Source organism: Polyodon spathula, chromosome 10 (genome assembly GCF_017654505.1).
Source record: "Polyodon spathula isolate WHYD16114869_AA chromosome 10, ASM1765450v1, whole genome shotgun sequence".
NCBI lineage: Eukaryota > Metazoa > Chordata > Actinopteri > Acipenseriformes > Polyodontidae > Polyodon > Polyodon spathula.
The window spans coordinates 5,842,001-5,866,357 of NC_054543.1; the positions used below are offsets into that span (position 1 = coordinate 5,842,001).

The 24,357-nt window shown below is 38.8% G+C and overlaps 2 protein-coding genes across 6 annotated transcripts; one reads left to right on the forward strand and one right to left on the reverse strand.

Moving 5' to 3' along the window:
- Positions 1-20: 20 nt before the first annotated feature.
- On the reverse strand, positions 21-19,271 carry LOC121321743 (erythroid differentiation-related factor 1-like). 3 transcript variants are annotated; one of them, XR_005950972.1, is made up of 26 exons: positions 19,170-19,271; positions 18,366-18,577; positions 16,247-16,313; positions 16,004-16,129; positions 15,677-15,801; positions 15,152-15,311; positions 14,081-14,182; positions 13,482-13,603; positions 13,158-13,269; positions 12,901-13,048; positions 12,482-12,593; positions 12,128-12,236; positions 11,552-11,821; positions 10,982-11,053; positions 8,938-9,076; positions 8,528-8,719; positions 7,964-8,164; positions 7,491-7,709; positions 6,815-7,041; positions 6,383-6,541; positions 5,882-6,031; positions 5,214-5,367; positions 3,419-3,534; positions 2,620-2,786; positions 1,417-1,709; positions 532-617 (listed from the first exon to the last, which is right to left on the reverse strand). XR_005950972.1 is itself a non-coding variant. In XM_041260862.1 (25 exons), the coding sequence occupies exons 1-25, from the start codon at positions 19,269-19,271 to the stop codon at positions 455-457; spliced, it is 3,726 nt and encodes a 1,241-aa protein (XP_041116796.1). In that variant the 3' UTR covers positions 21-454. The 3 variants fall into 3 exon arrangements, 2 of the variants coding, with proteins under 2 accessions (XP_041116796.1, XP_041116798.1); XM_041260862.1 differs by lacking the exon at positions 1,417-1,709 and having other exon boundaries at positions 21-617; XM_041260864.1 differs by lacking the exons at positions 1,417-1,709; positions 14,081-14,182 and having other exon boundaries at positions 21-617.
- Positions 19,272-19,762: 491 nt separating this feature from the next.
- Positions 19,763-22,491, forward strand: tex36 (testis expressed 36). 3 transcript variants are annotated; one of them, XM_041260867.1, is made up of 5 exons: positions 19,763-19,913; positions 20,569-20,718; positions 20,908-21,048; positions 21,381-21,461; positions 21,911-22,491. In XM_041260867.1, exons 2-5 carry the CDS (start codon positions 20,668-20,670, stop codon positions 22,244-22,246), a joined length of 609 nt encoding a protein of 202 aa, XP_041116801.1. In that variant the 5' UTR covers positions 19,763-19,913; positions 20,569-20,667; the 3' UTR covers positions 22,247-22,491. The 3 variants fall into 3 exon arrangements, with proteins under 3 accessions (XP_041116801.1, XP_041116799.1, XP_041116800.1); XM_041260865.1 differs by lacking the exon at positions 20,569-20,718 and having other exon boundaries at positions 19,824-19,913; XM_041260866.1 differs by lacking the exon at positions 19,763-19,913 and having other exon boundaries at positions 19,972-20,718.
- The last annotated feature ends 1,866 nt before the right edge of the window (positions 22,492-24,357 follow it).

The window sequence follows — 24,357 nt, forward strand, 5'->3', positions numbered from 1 at the left end:
GCAATTTCACCTGCAAGGTGTGCAGAAAATACCAGTGGTCCATTTTGTTTTATTTACAGTGTTAAACAAAACAAAAACTCACACTGCCACTAATTTCAATTACAGCACTTATTTCCATTCAATTCTCTTTTATACTGAATAGCTACTATTGCACAAAGTCCTCACATCAAAAAACTTACACATTTCACATAGAAAAAATATTTCTGCGTGACATTTCCTTTTACACACATTTGCTATTGCATATCTTAACATAAATGTATGTGAATAAACCAGCATTCATCATGCATGTTCCTGAACTCAACGTGATTAACCTCCTCCTGAAGAAAAAAAAAAAAAAGGGAGCACCAAGATTCAATAGCTATGTGATCTAATGTTTTGGACAAGGCACTGATGCATAGGTCTGTAGGTTTCATTTTAGACAAGCAAAACCAGACTAAGGCATAACATACTGTCTTCACTCTCCTCCACTCTCTCTGCCCCCAGTTCTTGAGGAGAGTTGATCCAACAAGTCCAGTATGAGCTCCACTCTTGTGATAAGAGGTGTTGTCTTGTCCGCCCGGAGCAAAACGGAGTACACCTGCTTGTAGATCTTAAATGCTCCCTCCTCCACTGTGCCACTGAAAAAAATATCATCATTAAAGATAAGTTGCATGCCAACAACTGGATACAGTTATTATTACTTTCTTAGCAGATGCCCTTATCGAGGGCGACTTACAATTGTTACGATTGTATGTAAAAGAACAATGTGATATAATTAGCCATTTATACAGTTTTTTTTTTTTTTTTTTTACTGGAGCAATCTAGGTAAAGTACTTTACTTGGTAACGGTTTTAAAAATAACTTTGTATCAAATAAATATTCCTGCTTGGAAGAGCAACATCCAATTTCTGATCTCTTGGCTCACTTATTTCAAAGGGGCTTAGTGCAGGACAAAGGTATTTTGTTGATGTATTCGGAATGTGCACTTTCAGACTTGTACTTTCATGCAAACCTTTCCAAAAAAAAGTATTTAGCAACTTCACTCAAGAGACTGAAGAAGTGAAGCCAGGAATAAAACAGCATTGCTATTTATTTATATATAATATCTATAGATATTTTTTTAGTTAACTGAACACCATGCCAAACACTTCCACTCATGTAGAATTTAAAATGAACATGATTTAAAAAACATTTTTTATTCCATAAATGACCCTGCTAATGACAGCCCAAAGCATGTATTAAGCAGTCTAATAGGGTCTTCCACATTTAATTGGTTCCTATGCTCACCAATACAGACACAATGCTGAAAGAATTTTCCCCATACTGTTAGGTTAAATGATTGTGTTTTTCATTCCTCCTACTTAAAACCTGTTATGGGCAGGAGCAACCATACAGCAAAGGATATGCTGCAATGGATGAGCTTTGGCATACAAGTACCTGGCTGTCCTTACGGTGTTAAGTGAAAGGCAGTCCATCAACCTTAGCACTTGGATTTTGTTCCTTTATTTTTGACACTGCCCAGATCAGGAGTGGCACAGCTGCTTATCATGACAGCCCTGAAACTGCAGCATTCCAGAGGTACCTCTGTGCATGCTATCTAGGTGGGGCATGATTGTTTACTCAAGTCACTGGCTTTCACTTCATACACCACAACTACAGGACTGAAGGGCAGGGGGAGGGGAGGGTGCATCTGGTGCGTGCAAGAGGCTGTGCATTACTTCAGTGCAGGGCTGGGTAAGGGCAGTGAAAGAAAAACACATCAGGTGCATTCAGGTAATAAACAAAGACTGTTATATTTCATTCATATCGGTAACATAATCTGCCACAGGTAGCAGAATTAATATTATTCAATTTATTTTGTCACCTATGCAGCCACAAACATATTGTTGTTTGATTATGAGGATAATAATATATATATATATACACAATATGTTAAAATATAATATATAAATATGTAAAATTTTACATTTATGTAAAAAGTACAAATCTGTCATTTAAAAACCCTATATCCAAATGATATTCATGTATTTTGCATTTTTGCTGGCACAGCTCAGATAGACCAAGCATTTTTGGTAAATGTTAATGCAAAATACTTGAATACAAAATGGCCACTGTAAGTGGTCTACAATTGTTTGTTACAAAACCTGGGCTAACAACTACAACATAAGAAACAGACTCCTTGTCGTTCTGTTTTCATTCCAAATCGTTACGTAATAGGCATCTAGAGATCAAGCGTGATGGATACACTGATAGAAGACAGCTGGCAGTAGAACAGTGGCTATTCTATTGATGTGTCGAATACTTCTTAAGATAAAACCATCATCACCTTACTTAGCATTTGTTTGGAACCTTGAATGGAAGAAAAACTATTAAAACTTTGGCCTTGTGCAAGGGAATGGCACCCTTTGACCTGATCAAAGGGTAAAACTATGTGGCAGTTGAATTGTTTGTTACTGAACAAAACTAATTTACGTATTTTCGACAGTAGTTACTGTTTAAAGGCAAGAACCATTGGCAATTACTGTGCCATTACAACATAATGAAATGACTATTCATGCCATGTGCTACCTCCTTTACTCCTGTAAGTTTTTTGCTTGTATTTTGGGAATGTGCAGATATTACCCTTGACTCTACCCTCACCTTTTCTTTTTGGTTGCAGTCATTAGTTTCACTAGATGGAGCAGCAGGAAGGACAAACTGGATTCAAACACATTGATCAGCTTTAACAATTCTTCCATGTTCAATCCAGCAGAGGAGCCACCTTCAGTCTTACTAGGACCACTGCAGTCTTCAGTGCAATCTGACCGCTAAACAAAACGAGAAATTCTTGTAAAAAAAACATTACTTACATTACAAATTTGCAGCAGGGTTCGAAGTCATGTTATAGCTGCTCGTCCAACTTGAAAGCAGCTTAAAATAGCAAAAGACATTTAACAGGTACCACAAAGCAGGGAATTAAAAGCCGGATATATGTGCACGCCTGACTTATATTTCACTAATCTGTAGAGAACAGAAATGCAGGGTACTTGACAAGTATGTACAACATGTGTCACTAAAGTATCCAAGACTTGCATGACTTAGCAAAACTAAGCTTGAGTTTATGCAATAAATCAAATGTTCAGTATAGGCCCAAGTTTTCTTTTTTTTTCCTGTGGAAGGCCTCCTCTGAAAGACACCCATAATTGAAAATAACATACCCGAGTGATCCTAGTTCAGAGATATTATTTTAGTGGGATGGCGTGTTGGTGAATAGTGAACGTATAGAAACTGTCTGCTACTGTTTTTAAGTCCAGGTCCTAAACTTAGATAAAGGCAGTGCTATATGCATAAAACAGATCAGAAAGCACAAATTAAAATGTTTTTTGTTAAAATGGATTGGTATTGCCCAACTTGCATATGCCCTGGAGCAATGAATGAATATTTGTTGTTCCCCAGTTACCTGTCTCTGTTCCTCTAGAAGCTCCTTGTGGATCAGCTGGAATGCGTGCTTCGTCTCTGTCATAATCTCCAGAGCTCCGGACAGGGTCTTCAGTTTTGCCAAGTTGCTACTCTGGCCTGCAAATGGAAGAAGGGGAAAAAAAAAAAAAAAACCACAACAGGCTACTGTTAAATACTAAAAGTGATTCTGAAGTTGACAATTAAAATGATAACTAAGACTTCGATCAAAAGTACGTTTCAATAATATCACCCTTGACTCCTGATTCCCTCAGGTTTCAATGCTGTACTGTAAAATTGTGGAAGATCTGATCAACAATATTTAAAAAAAGTCCCCTGCCAAGGGTAGTTCTCTCAGAAAATCAATATAAATATCCAGTAATAAAGAAAACAAGTTCCAGCCTAAAGCTTTATGTAAATCATTTTGGATTAGGTACAACCTAAACATTCTCCTGTCAGACTATGCATTACAATAAGGTTCCCTCCCTCTGTTTGGAAGCATAGAGGTTCTGCAGCACTACATGCCAGGTTTGAGTGCTAATGCTGGCAAGGCCTGTCATCTCTGCAAGATGAATATCTACCAAGAAGGCATGCCCAAATTTCACACCTGCACCCAAACATGAAGGCAGCCCCCCATCTGATCTCTCAACACCACCACTACCCCTTAGTAATTGACTGTTGACAAAGCAGAGATCCAATGTACAGAAAGAAAACAGTGTGTTCCATGGGCATTCCCGAAAGACTAGCCTACCTTCATACTCTTCAACTAGAACTGGGGAGAAGTAACAGGGTTTACAATTAATCACAATCACAGGGCAGATCCTGCCATTTAACACCTCATATAGTCATTTATTTTCTTGATTTACATTCTGCCCTCACAGAAAGGCTTTCCTTTGGAACTTGAATTTTGCAAGTTGTTTGCAAGGAAAACAAAAAGGGGGTTCCATCAGGTCAGGTCTCACGTTTCATTTAAAACGACTGTGGGGACAAGTCAGACAAATACACCTTTGTAATAAAAAAAAAAGTGTGTTTTAGAAAGTTCTAGAAATGCGTTCGAGTTCATCTTTGCCCTTGCCCTATAATAACCCCATATCTTATATAACTTGTTTTTGTCACGTTTATATAACTTGTTTTGGTTAGAATGTTCTAGGGAAAGGAATAGTTTATTCAGGGGGGCCGAGCCTCGAGGGAGTGATCTGGCCAATTACTCTCTCGCATGCAAAAGCCTAACTTGGTAAGTTATAAAGGACGGGGTTCTCCTCTGCTCTGATGAGAGTCAGCCGTGAGGATTAGCGCGCAGTCCTGCTCGGTAATTTCTTGGAGACAGCTGCTTTCTCTTACCAGGGTCGAAGGGCTCTCCCGATCCGCTTGGAAGGGTAAGAATTAGTTCAGTTGCGTCTCATGAATTGTATTGATCTGTGATTAATATAATCTTTGTATGTAACCTTGTTGGGTTGTGTCCCGTTAGGGATATCGTTATTCGCAGTATAGCATCTGTGTATGTAACTGCATGTGTGTGTGCGTGTGTGTGTGTGTGAAATAATAAAGGACCTTTTAAAAATTACTCTGTGAAGTAATTGTCTTATTTACTTCCACATCAACTTCCTTTTAAATTTAAAGTAATTAAATTTCACACAACAACCTTAAAACAGGTAAACTAGTTCATAAAGCAAATGCTGCAAACACCATGCAGTGAAAGAACTGCTGAGCAAAATGTTAAAAACTTAGCTGCACATCTTTGGATTACAAAAGCAAAATGAAATGCAGAACATTTCACTGCCAGCTTTCAGATTTCTTACCTGCCATCTGAAACTCTGCAAAAGCAACCCGCTCCAGCTGCGTCCTCAGCAGCTCACAGGGGGCGTCTCTCAGGATCTGGAACAGCTTCACAGCTTTGTTGTAGTGAAGCTCTGCAAGCCCCCGATGCTGTTTCCGCAGATGTTCGTCCCCCACCTGCAGAAAACCAAAAAGTAGAATATCAATCAATCACATGCATATATGGATGATTATTAGTATATACAGCGTTATAGGGTGATGTGTTTAGCAGGTAGTTGCTCAGGATTTATACAGGTTAAAATATGGATTTGGACCAAACTATGACACATTTTGTTTTGCAAACACCCCTCTTTATATGGGGTAGGTGCTGCTATTATGGAACCATACGTTTGGATCAAATGTTTAAGCTGAGATGCCCTCTTGACAATGAAAGAAAGCAAGAACATGGGGATTCCATTACTGAGCTCTTGTATTCAATTCCCTATTCAAAACAGATATCCCGTGCCTCTAGAGGTCCTTGCAGTACAGCAAGTGAACATCCTTACTTCAGTTAGCCTGGAAACAGGCAGGCTTTGCAATCAAATCATGCATCTCTCATCAGGCTACTTGCAAATACAGTATATCTCAATAAAAGATAACAAGTATAAATCATTCTCAAACAAAATACCAGATTTATTGAGCAGTGAGCTACCTGATTCCGAAAGCAGCTGTGGTACATGGAGGCCAGTCTGTGATGGATGGTAGCTGCCCGATACTGGTACAGAGGCTGCCGTGCGGATTCCGTGTGGAGATCGCAGTATTTTAGAGATTTCATCATGGCCTCAGTCACCTCCCTTTCAATCTGGAGACAAAAAAAAAAACAAGTAAACGTATCTTAGTTTTTGCGTTTATTGGATAAACTCAAGTTTCATTATTTTATTTTTTAAAGGGTTTCTTTATTACAGATTATAAACTGCACTTCAACAGCTCTAGAGTTAAAACCAATTGCTACTTTTTCATTACTGCACCTAAGAATGTACCAGCATCTCCAGCTTACACTTGCAATTACTACTAACCATTTCATGCTTCATTTTCAAAGGTATGCACACACTCAAAATGTTTTGAGATTCACTGGGTTTGTGTGCATGCAACCAAAAGTCAAGTCCATAATATCAAACCTGTTGTACAATAATACAAACATGATCTTCAGTACCTGTTCCTGTGCTTTTCTGGATAATGGAGCATAATCCTGCTGCACTGTAGCCAAAGTGAAATAAGTTGTAGAGAGCTCCCAGTTCACAGAATCCCAGACGGCTGGATGCATCTCCCTCTTCACAAGTGATCTCATTGCCTTCAAATAATAATCTATGGCCTAAAAGAATAGACAAGAATGTTCAAATGCATCTAGAATATTTCACATGACAAATCCGCTGGAAAAAAAGTGTTGCATGTATCTGCGTCATTATGTGTTTATTTAAACAGAACATTTGTACAATATCAAAGATATTGCAGAAGACAATTTCTGATTATAAATAATACACTGGCTAGAAGAAGCAAAAATTAAACATTAATAAAGGGTTGACAAAAAATTCTCTATAGAGTGCTTTTCCAGACTCTTCAATTCCATCTCATTTAATTATCATACCTTATTGTAATACAAAGCCTCTTCAGGCGAAAACTCTCCCCTGTTGAGGTCGCTCCCCACTGCACAGTGAGCTTGTGCACAAATCCTCATCAGTCTTCCTGTGTTGCACAGGAGCAGAGCAGTGTTGGTGGCATCTCCGATAGCCTCAAAATCCTTAATGCCTTTCTCAAAGCACGAGAAACTTTTCTTCCAGAGTTCCTGTTCTGCAGTGGATACAGTTTGGTTCACTGCAGAAAATGGACAAAAAAAAAGGAGGGTTTTCATGGGAGTGGAAAAAACACTTCAGGGGTCAAGTGACTTGCTGCAGTTATGCAAAGCGACTTGGGTTAACAACACTCATCTTACCAGGACCAAATGTGAATCCTGGACTATTTGAAAACTCAAGTAATAATACAAGTAATAATAGAAGTTTAAAAATTCCTTAGACAGACAAGTTCCCTTAATAAAAAATAGTGTCATTTGTTTAGTTGCTTGTCGCTATGTAAAAGATAAAAAATAAATAAACACATTAGTTTGTGATTTTAGACACGATTTTTTTTTTTTCTTCTAAAGCCAGTTTTTATTCCAATGAACAGTCATATGCGTTCTGCGTGAAGTTTAAATTAAAGGCCGTATTAACATTATTCAAGGATCTTCTGACACACTTTCTGCGACTTCCTTTCAGTAGGCCGCTCACCTGCCCGCTCGGTTTGGACTGTGGCTGCCCGATTCATATAGAAGACGCCCACCTCGTTCCGGATGTTGCCCAGTCTCTTCAGTACCTGGTTCAGCTGCTCTGGACTCTGCTCCTTGAAGTCCCCAGAAACCACAAGGTCCCGGACAGCCTCATAGCACTTACAGCTGACTGAGAGCTGGTGCTCAAGGTCTGTTGCTAGTTCTGTTATCATATTAAAAGCTGTAAAGCCAAAGCTGTATTAAATTATCTGTTTAACCGTCACCATAAAAATATTTCTCTTTCTGTGAGTGTGTGAATACTAACATCCTTTACTTTTTTCATTTAAAAAAAAATCATATTAATTAGAAACACAGCGCTTAATGATAATGGATGTTGACAGAATATATCCAGATTGTTTTAATACAATAATGAGTAAGTCTGATGAAATATTTTCAATGCGAACAGGGTAAATTAAGTAACTGCGGCCCATTGACCTTGGCAGCTGGATTCCCTGTGAAGACTGTGCAGGATTTCCTGGTCATCTTTAGTCTGGTAGTTGTATTCTTCCAGATAAGCCACTCTATTACTGGCATTCTGAGCCAACATCAACTGGATATCCCCACAGAGAGACAGGCACTGGCTGTGAAACCGCAGAACTTCGGTGTGCAAGCTGGTGCTCACAGAACAATACGCATCTGCAAAATACATTACAAAGAATACAATGAAGAACTGGGGGACAAAGCGGGCTATTACACTGACCCTTCACGTAAAGCAGCCTGGTTTTAAATTGACAGCCCAAAAGGTCCCAATCTGAATAGCAAAGGGAGTCTTTCAGTCTGGGATGACTGTTCGTTGGCTGCACCAGTGGAAACCCTTTAAAACTTTAGTTTTACTTTTTAGTGCAGTGTTCAATGGGAAGATGGGTGACTGGTCAACCTTGACAACAGGTTAATGATCATTGGAAAGCTGATTGCTCAACCATGCAGGGTTATGTCTCATGCTAGTCTACCTTTCCATATTCCCCATTGGGTTTAGGGTTACAAAAGAGTAATACCCACCATGGCACTGTAAAGCTATTTTGATATATCTCAAAGCTCTGCCATATTTCATAAGATTGGTTGCAGCATCTGACAGCACGTAGTAAGCTTTGGATGCCTTGAAAAAAAGCTGAAGCTTCATTTTATACTGCCAAGAGCCTGGAATTATTCCTGAGCGAGTTGGATGCTCAAAGTCTTCTTGACAGGACTCGTCTAGGAAAGACAGACATACACAGCGCAGTTAGCAAGTTGAACAGGTCAGTGCATCATCAAAAAGTGTTGCAACCTTTGAATACTTTACGTAAGCCTTTGACAATACACATTGGGCAAGACCACCGAATACTAATAGGTGGCTACAAAGTGGCAAAGAATAATGAAAGGGTTTGTTTTTGTCTTGCTAAACAGTAGATGAAAATGTACAGCAATGTTACCTTTGTCCAAAAACAAGGCAATTTCTTTTTCCACTGTGCTGTGGGTGATGTCTTCATATTTCAGTGGAATGGGGGTGTTGGGATCTGCAGCTGGGAGCTCACTTTCCTTCTTAATACTGCCGTCCACTGCTTTCAGCCCCTTTCAAGATAATCAGAAGCAGCTTAAGACACACATTCTCCTATTACTTTATCTAGGACATGAGGGTCTAGAAGAGCTACTTCCTTGTAGTGACCCCTGGGCAATGTCTCTGATGGCAAAAAGCTCTTCAAATCGAACTTACCGTGCAATGCTTAAGCAAAGCAATGATTGGAGCTGAGTGCTGTAGGCTGCATGTTAAGCTCATACGAATATATACATCTGGGACATCTTTGCTTGTCTCCTAACCCAATTAACCTTACCCTCTGTTATAATGTACTACCATCAGACCAATTAAGAAAAAACAACATTAACATCACCCGCACTTGTATTAGAACATAAGAACATAAGAAAGTTTTACAAACGAGAGGAGGCCATTCGGCCCATCTTGCTCGTTTGGTTGTTAGTAGCTTAGCTTCAGGCTGAAAAAGTCCCTTGGGTCGACACTGTCAATACCTTTTAGAATTTTTGAATGCTTGAATTAGGTCGCCACGTAGTCTTCTTTGTTCAAGACTGAACAGATTCAATTCTTTTAGCCTGTCTGCATATGACATGCCTTTTAAGCCCGGAATAATTCTGGTCGCTCTTCTTTGGAGTCTTACAAGTGCATTGTACAGTTTTAACATTACTTCCCTTGATTTAAATTCAACACTTTTCACAATGTATCCGAGCATCTTGTTAGCCTTTTTTATAGCTTCCCCACATTGTCTAGATGAAGACATTTCTGAGTCAACATAAACTCCTAGGTCTTTTTCATAGATTCCTTCTCCAATTTCAATATCTCCCATATGATATTTATAATGTACATTTTTATTTCCTGCGTGCAGTACCTTACACTTTTCTCTATTAAATGTCATTTGCCATGTGTCTGCCCAGTTCTGAATCTGTCTAGATCATTTTGAATGCCTTTTGCTGCTGCAACAGTGTTTGCCACTCCTCCTACTTTTTTTGAATGACAAGTTTGCTGCTGCAACAATGTAGTGCAGGTTTTTAACAACTTTTGCTTACTATACCAGAATCCAAATCCCATTAATGTAGATTAGGACTTTGTCAAAAGAGGCATAATACTGATCCATTATGTTGGCGCTGGTTACCTCACTCCATGAGGTTCCCAGTACCCTCATATAGGTAACTTTCCATTTTCTACAAGTTAACCACTCCCTAAGTTTTCCATGTACATGTGTTTCATGCTGAATCCCAACTGCGTTCAGTTTGAGAATTAATCTTTTGTGCGGGACTTTGTCAAACAGCTTTCTGGAAATCTAAATAAACCATGTCAGTTTTAAGCTTTGCTGGGATGGTGTGTGCATATTAGTAGTCAGGCTTACTGGTCTTAGTTACCTGGTTCAGTTTTGTTTCCCTTTTTGTGGATCGGTATACGTTTGCAATTTTCCAGTCTGTCGGTACCACCCCTGTGTCAAGAGACTGCTGCATGATCTTGGTTAGCGTTTTGTAAATTACTTCTTTCATTTCTTTGAGTACCTGGGAGGATCTCATCCGGCCCTGAGTTTATTTTAAGAGCTCCTAGTCCCTTTAACACTTCTGCCTCAGTTATGCTAAAGTTATTTAAAACTGGATAGGAACTGGATGACATGTGGGGCATGTTGTCAGTATCTTCCTTTGTAAAAACTTGTGAAAAGTAATCATTTAATATATTTGCTATTTTTTTTTCTTCCTCTACGATTTTGTCTCTTTGAATGTTCTCTTGCCTGGAAAAACATTTTGGAACCCAATTAACCTTACCCTCTGTTATAATGTACTACCATCAGACCAATCAAGAAAAAACAACATTAACATCACCCGCACTTGTATTACATCAGTTACAATTGTCATGCATACTGGTTACCTGCTGCACAGAACCAAATTGTATTGGGGTTGACCATTCATTTTAGAGTACAAGTTACCCACCTTTAGAACGTATCCAAGAACAAGCCGACACCGTTCCTCCAAATCACGTGAAACAGGACAGGTGTAATTAGGCTTTATAAAAATAAAAAAAGAAATGTTATTTTTACCCCCCCCCCCGGTCTCAATTTCAGGCGTTCAAAAGGTATAGCCTGAGTTCATTAATCAATCAATAATTGCCAATAATCAAAAACATCACGAGGACTCTTCTCAAATATACATTTTATGTATTTGCTTTTCTTCAGATTGAGTTTGTCTTCCCCTGAATCCTGTAGTAAATAGTTGATGACTGTATATAAAATATCGTGAGGGGTGCTGTACAGTTCAAGTGGATAGCCATCCCACAAGTGGTAAGAGCGGCTGTCCACGAACAGAGGAAAAAACACCTTGTATCTTACATAGCTCCAAGTTCAATTCCTACTACATAATACATATTATAAAAATCAACCCTAGTGTTAGCATTAGTTTACTACTGTATATATAGGGTAAAAGTGGCATTATGGGAAACATAGGTAAAACAGGGCTTATCAGAGTGGTCTCTATAGACAGACGGTCCATCAGTATGCAGCTGACCCGTATCTGGTGAGTGGACTTGTATTTCTCAGGCACAGAGAGCTCCCCCACTGATTTGATGATAGCCACGGCCTTGCTGTCATCAGAGGGGTCCTCGCTGGTGCTGTAAGAGCTGTTCTCGTCACTGTCCTCTGGAAGCTCCTCCTCTTCCTCCTCCTCGCTGTAGCTGTCCTCAGAGTTCCCGCTGGGCAGAGACTCCCCGTCCTGGCCCTTCTGCGGCTCGTCCAGCTGGAAGAGCTCTGACAGCATGAAGTTCGCCGAGGCAACGATCTGAGGAAAAGGAAAAAGGACAGGCAGCCTGAGCTTGAAAACAGATTCCCAGTCTTGAAGAATCAAATACAGCTCCCGACCAAAGTCTGAATTGGTCAAGTTTGTTTGTGAAACTATTAAAAACACTAAAAACATAATTTTTCTGGACTTTTCTGAAACAGTTGACAATTTTTTTTTTTTTTTTTTTAGGATAAAAACTCCCATATAAAAGTTTTACAAAATGGGACAGTGCTTAAGATAAACTGAAATTATGCCACTAAAGTGCTTCAAATTCCTTTTTAAGTGTTACATTACATCAACTGTTACCTGTGGGTGTCTCTCTTGGTCCAACAGTTTAATGCAGTTCAAAAGCAGTGTCCTGATCGTACCATAGTGCTTTTTGTTCTGACCCTTCATCATCATATTACTGGCTACTCTGAAAAAGAATGGCTTAGATATTAAAGAAAGTGATTTAAAGAAAAAAAAAAAATTATAAATGATTATTTAATAAACCTTACTTCAACGTAGAAAATAAGTGATGGTGAATCTGAAATGTGGCAGTTTATTTATTTATTTACTCACCAGTGAGTGAATGAATGATTATATGTATAAGTATCTATTTATATATTAATAGCTTATATATTAAACCACTGACGGCTATATTTGTTTGACAGTGCTTACTTGTACAGAAGAACAGCAACTGGCAGAGTGAAGGGGTTCTGGTATTTCTCCTCTGTTGTATCCTCACAAAGGGTGGTAAGATCATACAGCTTCACTATATCACTCCCACTGGCTAAAACAGAGAATTCCAATTCAAAACTTTATTAAAAGAAAACATTTAGACTGAACGCATGTCCACCCAGGCTACTTGATGCAAGCCCTGTCACAACGGTTTGTGAAATATTACTCCACGCAAACACCATATACAATCACATCACAAAATAGGGAAACCTTTACACAGGTTTAGTAGCGCATTAGCAATATTTTGTCTGGCTTAAAAAAAAAAAAAAAAAAAAGCCTAGGAGGGATTAACCGAGTTGTTAACTATTTTTGTGGGGGGACTTCTCCTCGATTAAAATCCCAGATGAAACCTCACTTACCTTTAAAAAGCCAGTAGGTATGTCCCTCTTTAGTGCAGTTTGATTTCAAAAAGGACAAGATGTTCTGTGCGATGTCTTTCACCACTTTGGTAGAGAAGGTTGAATTGTCTAGGTCAGGGATGTCTTCTGTCTTTATCATTTCGTATTTCTGCATAAAGGATACAGATTTCAACCTTTACAGGAATCAACCATTATCCGTTGACTGCAGCCACACTCAATGCTTTTCTTTCTAAAAGATGAAATACATCTACGCCTACCTGGACGATGCCATTCACATGAAAACACATGACCAGCTCGGGGACATTGCACATCAGATTGTCAAGCCAGTAATCTATTCCAGTCAGCACGTTGATAGGTTTATTGTTATCCCTGTAAAGGAAAGACCGTTCTTACTGCATTTTATACATAGAGAATGGACTAGTGCTGTTTCTTTACAAGTCAGTTTTAGCAAATAAATACATATATACACCAGCATTAAAACTGCTGGCTTTAGTTACACAGTGACAACATGATTTCACATCAAAGAGTGCCCTCTGCTGTACACAGCAAGTAAAGAATTACAGGCTCAGAAGTTTACTTACCGGAGACGTAGACTGACAGCAGGATAACGGCCTCCTCCGAATATCGGCATGTTCGTTCCCACCAACATGTGAATGTCCTCGAATGTCCAGAGGATGTTACGAACAAAGTCGTTTTTCAAACCCTTTCAGATTTAAAATAAATATTTACATTTTAAAATCTTACATTTGTGCCTTAACGTGAAAAGCATGGTGTGACCTAAAAGTGAACACGCAGGTCAATAAAACGAAAGAGATAATGAACCGCATTTCATATACTGCATGTCATGACCTGCACCAGAATTGACCTAATTTTGGAATCAAATAATGTATTAATAACTTGGCTACTGTTAAGTGCCACCCCTCAGAATGTGTTGACCTCCAGTGTGTTTGTTTTCAGATTACCTCTGCACACCACATACTATACAGCATTCACCTTCCTGGGCGGTGCTAAACTGGATGAAAGAGGAAAAATTTAAATAAAAATAAACAAAAAAATACAACTTTACATGGATTCTTTCTTAATTTCCAATTTAAAAAAAAAAAAAAGAGAACAAAAATCACTGCGGTTCCTTTGTAAAAGAATGAGGGGTGGGGTTACGTGCGACTGTGTATCATCATACCTGACTGCTTTCCCCTTCATTGAAAACAGTAGTAAGGTTTTGCTCTTTGGGGGTAGAGGATACATGCCCCAGTGCAAATGTGTTCTCGAGAGGTACGCTCTCCTGTGAAAAGTGCAAGCACAGCAGTTCAAAATATGCACAACTTTAAAGAATTCAGTTTGTTTTTGTTTTTTTTTTGGTTGGTTTGTTTTTTTAAACTTTGGTATATGACAAATGAATTCATTCTGATTGTGTACAACTGTCTGGAAAATTCTGTACACAGATTGGGATAAAAACTATATGCAACAAGGTTGCATTAACAGAGACCTTTAAATAGTTGCTTTAAAGTTCTGAGAGCTGGTGTTTGTTACGCTGAAAATGACAAGGAATAGAAATAATTCAGGACAGCAAAATGCCAGGACTGGCATCTTTGCTAGTTACCCACAACTATTACTGCAACTATTTAACGCTGCACAAAAATGTAAAAAAAAAAAAAAAAAAAAAAACCCACAACAAAAAACACCAGTTATCTTCATCGGTCGTCTTTTGATATGTTTCCAAATTGGCTAGGAGCTGCACCATAAATGTAATCCTAGGGTTAGAAAATATTATGCATTTTTGTTGCCCTATAGCTGCAGAGCTCGGACACAAGAAGGTTAAAATAAGTCGCCAAGTCTATTTTGAAAGTCAATGTCGCAGTTTTATAAACATGCAATTTTCATTCACTCAGGCACCTTCTCTGAGATACTTGTCTGGAACGACAACACCCACTGAGGCAAAATCACTCATTCTACTTGGCTGTTTAGCAAGTGTTGCATATAATGATGTGTATAGAATAATCCATCTGACAAACTTACCTCAACACCTAAAATAATTTATTAATTTTTTAAATTTTATTTAATTTTATTTTTATTTATTTATTTTTATTATTCTGGCTCATAGATCAGGCTTATACCCTAAGCTCAAGCTTTTATCAATGGCAATATGCTCAATCTGCAGCTTTCATAATGAGGGGGCTCCCACAATAAAGCCACTTCATCTAGAGGCTGTAACAAATTAAGAGAAAAACAACAGCAACGGCAGAGTACTCACTTGTTTGGGAGCAGATGTGTCCTCAGAGACAGACGTTGAGCTTTCCAAAGGTGCAGGCCATGAAGGGCCCATTTCACCCCTTTCAGGACCCTCATCCTCTCTCTGTGTAGGCTCCCCACTAGCAGCTGGCACAGGCTCTGCAGCCCCACTGCCATTAATACTGTGAAAACATCAAATGGTGCTAAGATTACACTGTCTTCCAGGTTACAGAGAAGGGTAAGGAGCGTATAAAACAAGGTTCTTTCATGGCTGTTTGTTTGATCCATTTTATTTGAATGCTGTATGCTTCTGTTCAGGCATTAAATGTAGGCCATGATATTTCAAAACCCTTTCAGAGGATGTATTAGTAAGGAAGTACTGAATTGCTTATTGAAGTCATTGTATTTCACCTCAGATTTAGTTAACATTTCTCAACTTAGTCAACTAATCAAATATATTATTTTCCTAAAAAGATAGCAGGTGACAGCAATTAAACACAGAGGCTGGATGACTATCTAGATCAATGTAATGACACAGAGAACTCACCTGTAGTACAAAAATTTGGAAAGAATAGCCCTTTGGTACCACTGCTCCTTGCTCTTCTTTTTTCGTTGCCACTTCTGATCTACTAATCTTTGGTAAAATTCTTTTAACCAGTTCCAGTCGCCAGTCTAATAATAATTAAAAATAAATAAATAAATATACAACTGCATGAAACGATGGTAAACATAACGCTATACTAAGAAATTATGAGCAGCTTCGGACTAAATTCTAATTATATTCCGCACAGCTCATCAACATACCCTGTTGCCTAGTTTAACACTAATCTTGCACTACTTAATGTTAGTGTAATGGGGTCTGGTCTTCCTTTACCTGTGAAGATCTCATGAAGAGTTCCTGAATATCCAGCTCATCCAGTAAGAGAGTCCGTCCCACGCGGTGAACAGCCATGCTAACATGAGACTTGCTGTACGGGATCTTGAGAAGCTTTTTAATGTTCTAAAGAAGAAACACAAAAAAAGGGGAAACCATTAATGTGTCGTCTTTACTTTCTGACCATGACAAACCCTAAATATAGTGAAAACCATGGAATGGCTGGACACTGTACATACATACCTCAGAATCAGAAACGACATCCACGTCATTTCCAATTGAGTCAATAAAGTCATACGCCATTCCAAAGCTGTTGGGAGAAGAAAAACAGGTGTTAGGGTCCAAAAGGAAGTACAGCTATGGGCAAAAGTTTTGCGTCACCCTATAGAATTAACTAATTTTGCTTCATAAAGTCAAATGAAACCTGCTGAAGAATGTTACGTTAACATATAGCTTTCGCTATGTAGATTACCATATACATAATGAAAAAATTGATAATAGAAAAAGTGACATTTTGTAGTCAAACACGAAATACTGTACTACTAGTGTTGTTTCTTTGATTACATGATGTTAAAGATCTAAATTATGTTTATCTTTATGTATATCGTTTTCTAGGAATTAGTACACCAATTAAACCACTCCTACCCTCACCAACATAAGTCTCCATGTCAAAGACAGCACCCTTGAACCTCCCCTTGCCACCCATCAAACTCAGGGGCAGAAGCAAAGCAGCGAGGGCTGGGGTGGAGGGACGTTGTGAGGTTTTTCAACCTAGCCAATGACTTTAGTTGTGGATACTTTGTGGGGTTCATAACAAATATGGCTGGCTGAAGGAACTCATGATTACCTTGGTACCACCGTGTAACAATCTATTTTTTTTTTTTTTTGGTTCCTGGTTAGTAAGTGTTATTTCCTAATTGCTTACGCCTCAAAAGTATAGAAAATGGATATTATTCCCCACAAACTTTGCTTTTGTGACCAGGACAGTGATATTTTGAAATTTACCTATTTTCCAGAACATTCCAGATAGATTCAGTGCTGAATAAACTTGGAGTAACTTCTAGAACTTTCTAGAACTTTCGAGTAACACAAATAGTAGTATAAATACAGGGGCCTTAAGCCCACCAGTTCAGTTTAGTTCCAGCTGCCTAAGTGGATACATATCTGTATTTTTCTGAGATGGCATCAAGAGGCTGCAATGGTGGCATTCCTGATGGGTCTCCAAGGTGGTTTTACCAAGTTTCCCTGCTATCTTTGCCTTTGGGACAGCAGGGACACCAAGGCGCACTACCACAGGCGGGACTGGCCACAGCGGACTGAGTTCTGTGTGGGGAGGAACAATGTCAAGTGGGAGCCACTGGTGGACCCCCGGAAGGTGCTGATGCCACCACTGCACATCAAATTGGGCCTTACGAAACAATTTGTCAGAGCTCTAGATAAGGAGTCGGCAGCCTTCAAGTACTTTCAAGACTTCTTCCATAAGCTGTCTGAGGCAAAGGTCAAAGCCGGTGTCTTCGTTGGACCACAGATAAAGAAGATCCTAGAGTGCAATGAATTTCCCAAGAAGCTCACTAGTAAGGAGAAAGCTGCTTGGAACAGCTTTGTTGCAGTGGTTCGGGGCTTCCTGGGCAATCACAAGGCCGAAAACTATGTGGAGCTGGTTGAGACTCTGGTGAAGAACTACGGCACAATGGGCTGTAGGATGTCCCTCAAAGTCCATATCCTTGATGCTCATCTTGATAAATTCATGGAGAACATGGGAGCGTACTCGGAGGAGCAAGGCGAGCGCTTCCACCAGGATATACTGGACTTTGAACGCCGCTACCAAGGACAGTATAAGGGGGCTGATTCATGATTTACAGTATAATCGTAAATCCCGAAAAACTACTCACTTCTAAATCTTTTGTATTCATTTTTGTATTACTTTAGTATAAATACATGTTAATTTGGATTCATATGTTGTTTTTTTCTGACTTTATGTGAACGAAGACTGTTTTCTCATTGGAAATAGGTCAATTTCAAAATATCACTGTCCTGGTCACAAAAGCAAAGATTGTGGGGAATAATCGCCATTTTCTGTACTTTTGAGGCATAAGCAATTAGGAAATAACACTTACTACCCAGAAACAAAAATTGTGTTACATAGTGTACTTTGCACACCTCTGATTGGCTGAATGTGTTCTGACCATAGAGGTATCAGTAAGGGCTTTCTCTACATACAGAGCATACATTTACCTGCATCAAAAAAGCATACCTGCTTTTGATATACACAGGTACAACTCTTTGGTAGTATAAAGTGAAGTGTGCCTGCTGTCTGGCACACCAATGGAACCGACGCAAGAGGTTGAGTAAAATATTTTACCTTGAAAAGGGTTTGCTTTTGCTGCTGGAGCCCAGAATAGTCGTGCCAACTGGTCCGAGCTCAGTGCTTTCACGAAGCCAGTTGGCAGGTGGAAGCTTCAGGTCAGTTTTCTCTTGAAGAAGTGCGTAGGTTGTTGGCGGTGGAGCCGTGGAGTACTTTACCACGGCTCTGCTTTTCACTTCATTAACACTCCCCAGGCACATCACTTCTGCCTGGAAACAAAAAGACAACAGATATATCAGTACCTAGTCACTGCTTCAGTAACTGTTGGGGGTCTATGTGGCATGCATTTCAGTCTCAGCCAAGCTCAGGGATTCAAGTATATGAATAATAGTCATAACAACAATAAGGGTTTCCAAAGCGAGCCTTTATTGCACAGGGTTGTATGGTGTATTGCAAGAGGGTATCTCAGACACCAATTTGCAGAAAGTTCTTAAGGGAACATGGATGACCTTAAAAAGAACAGAAGGGTAATAATCGACATCTTAATCAACATCAACAGTGTTAATAGTATATGTTGCTTTGGCTCAGGTATTGTAAATGATCCTTTATCTGCATGTTATTCCTCTTGCTTATTAAACCAGCCATATAACTGTTCTATTGAGACACAAGTCTCATTTAGGGAGACCCGATTGTGTTTTACTCTAACATTGGGTAGCAGTTGGAGCCATTCCAGGTTTTAGACACACCACAGACAGGCAATTAGCTTACAATTAAAGAAAACCTGGAATGGCTCGAAGTGCTACACAGTGCGAGTGCTAACTTACTCCCTGTTGTATTTTTTTTTTTTTTTTAAAGCCTTACGTTTTTTGTATCCTCTCTGCATTCCAAAGATGTGTCATTCCCGTTTTCTCCAGCTCCTGTAATCGACAAGGAGGACTCGGAATCACTCGTCGCAGCGTTCATTTTGCTTGTCCTAATATTTATATGTCCAGTTTTGTTTGTTTGTTTTTTCTAGTGTGGCATCCGTTCTCTGTCATCAACTAAAGTGTGGTTCACCACACTGTAATCCAGGCATCGTCTGGATGGTTTAAAGCGGGTACACCAACTCCTAATGCTGCCTTCAAGTTAAATGAATCCCGAAGGAGAATTCAAATGTTACTAAGAAAATACAGCCGTACCGCTACTTCTCACGCAATTTTAGAATCGTAACAGTACAACAAACGCGCAGCAAGTGCAAGACCAACTTTGACGGACGTGAAACAAAAGCTACCGTGTGTTAAAATGGCCTGTCTGTAACTCGATTTAGCAGATGCATCATTGGGTGTTAGTTTATTTTACTTGTTATTATATGCTGATTATCTAGAAAGTCATCTTCTTACTGCACTTGTCTGTGTGCTACCGTGTAACAAAATAACCTGGAAGTAACCCGGATACACATCAACGCCATTGACTTTTGACGTCCTGCCTTCGGGAACGCTCTGGAAATTACTGGCTGTAGCACAACGGTACCACCAAATGTTCCTATCAGGACATTGCATTCTGATTGATTATGATATTATTGTTAGTAAAACAATGAATAATCCTCTCCCAACACCGAAACCTAAGGTCAGTATCCTATACTGCAGCCATTAAACATCGAAAGTAGCTCATGTTTGGCAGTGAAACAGAGTTTTTGTTACTTTAAAATGGGACCGGAGGTGCTGACTTCCTCAGTTGTCTTGACAGGAACATTTCGTGGTGCTTTTGTAAGCACTGCAAATATCTCACATGTACTAATATTATACTATAGTAAAGTTTAAACCTTCAGGATCTACATATCGTCCCACGATTTAAATAATACAAAATAAGTTCAAACCTGATAAAAATCAAAATAAAAAAATACTATTATTAACAGACTTACACACACTGCTAGTGAAGTTATTTATTTATTTATTTATTTTTTTTAACGAATCCCTTGCTTTTAAATTATTCTGAAAACCGTTGTCACTTATTACTGTACTAGAAGACAGCATTAGGTTATGAAGTACTGTACATTGACACGGTTGTTTATGCTCACGAAGCAAAACAATCTAACCTAACCTAAAACTGTATGAGAAGTAAACTTATATAATGTCGTTGTTGTAAATAATCACATTCCACTACACAGCACCCTCACGTAAGCCGCGTGACTGAACCAGGAAGGTACCATTGTGGTGTTTCTATGGTAACACATAATACATTCAGCGAACTCGATCTTCAACACTGTCAACGTTTGTTTCAGATACACGTTGTACATTGTCGTGCAGAACGATTGCATTACAATATGCTGATAAATACCAATTGACTGTCTAAATAAAGTCTGTATTCTGAATTATCTAAAATGCCAAAAGGAGGAAGTTACAATCCGTCTCCCGACAGCGATGGGAAATGGGTAAGTTTTGACTGCAGCCAAATTATATTGAATAGTCTTCAATACTTCTACTTTTCAACAGTGAAGAAAAAAAAACACACATTCAATAATAGACTGTGAAGAGATTATACATTCATTTGCTTTTTATCTTTATACCTTCATTTTGCTCTTTACAGTGTACCTCAAGTTTATTGCCACTCGTTCTTTCAGTTTTCTCATAGAGGTTTGCCTGCAATCCCTCTGAAAAGACACACAGCAACAAGCACGGGTTCCATGCTAAACCAGGTGACCACTGCCATCCCATGTGTGCAGGGGGTGAGGTTTCCAAAAACCTTTATACAGCAAGAAGGGGTAAGCTATTCAATAAACCTGCAATGAATATGCAACAGATTTACTAAACGTTACAAAGCTAGGAAGGTATCCACTGTAGTTAACAGGCTTTGGTGTGTGGCAAGGCAGAAGCTCTGCTGCTGTAAATAAAGAGAGAGAGACAGTGTGTGTGTGTGTGTGTGTGAGGGAATGCAAGGTTGGCAGGGATGGGGTTAAATCTGCCCCTGCCACCAGTCACAGGTGTGACCATTCCCCAGTTAGGTAATTGGTGCTAATTGAGGAGTGGGGACATGTATAATTTTATCCTCATCATTTACCATAGTATACAACTGTTTTGTTTTTTATTTGTACAGAAAACATCAGGGAGAGAATATCCATTTTCAGTTCATGACAACAGGCTTGCATTGCAGGACACTATGTATGTGTGTGATTCTGTAAGTATCATGTGTAAACATTGCAAAAGCAATTCAGATGCATGGTCAATTACATTAGAGGGATGAAAACTAGATATTAGATTATCTGACCAACAAGAACCCAGAGAATATCTGTGTTAAAAATGAAACATTCTAAGCTTTACTGTTTATCAAACAAGCTTGTAATCTCTATGCTTTGTCTGAGTCAGCCCACCGTGGCACCTGGAATGAATCAAACTGCTTTGCAATGAGAGTCAAAGCATATCACTGCAGATAAATAGTGACCTTGTTATTATTATATGATGACCTGATTATTATAAACTAAGTTCCTGGTCAGTCTACAACCGCTGGTTATTAGGCATTTTCACTCTTTGTTTAACACAGCAACCCCTATGCCACTAGCACTTCTGTTTTTCATAGTTTTAGTTATATTTATCATTAAAAAATATTTGACATTATCTCTTCAAAAGGGACTGGGTCGCAGAAAGGCTAATTGGGAAAAAAGGCAGCACACATCTCACATCGCTTGCCTCTGGGCTCCAGGAGCACTGGGGAGAGAGGACGACTGCACATGCTATCAGACAGACTACCTAGGTTGCCAGGATACAGAGTCCCCTGTGTACAGGCGTTACCCCAGAAGCCACACGAGGGGCTCTAGCTGCAGTGCCGCCCCTGCTGGTAATGACTACTTGTGGTTCGGGAGGCACAGCACAAAGCAGCAAGCCCCTCTACATGTTCCGGTTAACATTCAGTTTCCCTGGATATACTCCTGCTACACCAAAAGTATCTCGACTAAATATGAGTAGCGGTAATCTGCAGAGCAGCTGTTCTTTTTTTGTAATGTTATTATTCTTACACACCACCTGCTTTAAAGTCATGCACACCACAGTAGGGATTTTTTTTTTCCTTAACCAGGCATACGCAACTCATTGATTCACTGAGACTCTCAATGAGAACTTTTTAGAAATAAGCACAAACAGAAAGCTGAACAGTAATCACATTAGAAAATGTAATAGTTGATGTAATCCGCACAATAAATCTTCCAAATGTTGCATTTCGTTGTCTTTGTTTTGTGCAAAAGTGTGAGCCCTAGATATAAGACTGCTGACTAATACCATCTTGGAGTTTACATTTGTTCATTTATTTTTAGAAAACCATAACGTCAAGATCAATTTAATGGGATTATGTTTTACCACATGTATTATATGCTAATCGTTTATTTTATTCGTTTGTTCATTGTCTGACTTTTGTTAAAAGTATATTTATCAATTGATTAATTGCTACCTGATGTTGTCTAAGTCTGAGCTTGGATAGGTTAAGTCCAAGACAAAGGTGTGGCATATGTTGCTAGTGGGTCAGTGCTGCAGCAAATATTTTTTATTGCTGAACTTTTAAAATCCTAAAAATTGTAGCCAAGAACCTATCCTTTAAAAATAAATATACTTTATAATTTGAGGTGTTCTTATCTCAGACGGTACAGCCTTTCATGATAAGGTAGAGTGTGTGAGAGAGAGTGAAAGACAGTGTCCTGTACGTACAGTGGGTTCAGATAGGTGTCATTTGTTGGATTCAGGGCGCTTTAAACAGATTGCTTCAAATTCCCTAAATCCAGAGAACAGCCCCAAGAACATGCATTAACTTGCATGATTTTAGTAAATGCAATCATTTACATTTACATCATATGTAATTCGTGTCTGATTCTGTAATAATGGATATTTTATTGTTCATCTGAGAAATACTTAATACCGTACTAAAATAAATAAAATGATTTTTGACACACAGTACAGTAGTCTTTAAGTTGTTTATTTTTCTCCCAAAAAATTTTACTTTTGTATTTTTTTGGTTTGTAATTCAGACCAAAACTGAAAATGCTATTCATGTACACTGAAATGCACCTAGGAGAACAAATATTTACACGTTGTTGAAAGGCACAGAATTCATAAAAGATATGTTGCTTTTCCATTTAAAAATTGAAAGAAGCTCTAGTGTCCTGTCAACTGTATGCAACAAAGTAGTTATAGAATATGTTTCACAATCAATACTCTATTTTCTAATGTATTCCCCTTAACTAAGAGATAGGATCCTGGAGGGTCAGCTATGCACATGCAGAAAGATGCTAAATAATTGCATATAGTGAGGGAAGCATCAATTATAATCAGTGTTATCAGATGGGTTGGTAGGAGCAGCAATTGTGATCATTCTATTTGCATGCAGCTGCAGGAGCATCAGACCTGACTCACCTGCATAAAAAGGCAAAAATCAATTGCTCAGTGAGGAACTTTTACTGTGGAAAATCTAATGGGATTCTTGGGCAAAGTCAGTACTTCAGTGATGTGCAAAAGAGTTATAGAGATATAAGACCAAATGCACACAAGTGTGGTTTGGGTCGTAAGACACATCTGGAACTATTTTCAGACGCTACAGTAGAATGCTTTATTGTGTATCTAGGCTGAACCAGGAGTTCAATTTGGCTTCCTCAGTTTCAGATTCTTCTCCTAAAACAATAATTTTAAAGATCTTTGACACAATTAACAATAAAACACTGGCCATCTGATGACACAAGTTGATTTTCAAATAAACCAAACTGCACTTACAGTATTTGGCCACCCGTGGAACTGTGTGTTATGCAACAGTCTTAGTAAGTAGCAGTCGTAATGTTTTATTTTCGTTAACCTCAGATTATTTTTCCTTTTCAACGTACAGAGTATGGAAAGGCCTTTCTCTATTATCCAGTTAATTTATTGATTTCTGTATGGCATGAATAAATGTGGCTGCAGAAGTCATTTCAATAACATAACCCTAAGAATGTGAGCACAATGAGTGAGATCAGTCATGCTGACAGTTTTTCCATCACAACTGCCACTGAAAATAAAAGCCATTCGCTGAACCTCATGATGCACCACATTGGAGACCCTTC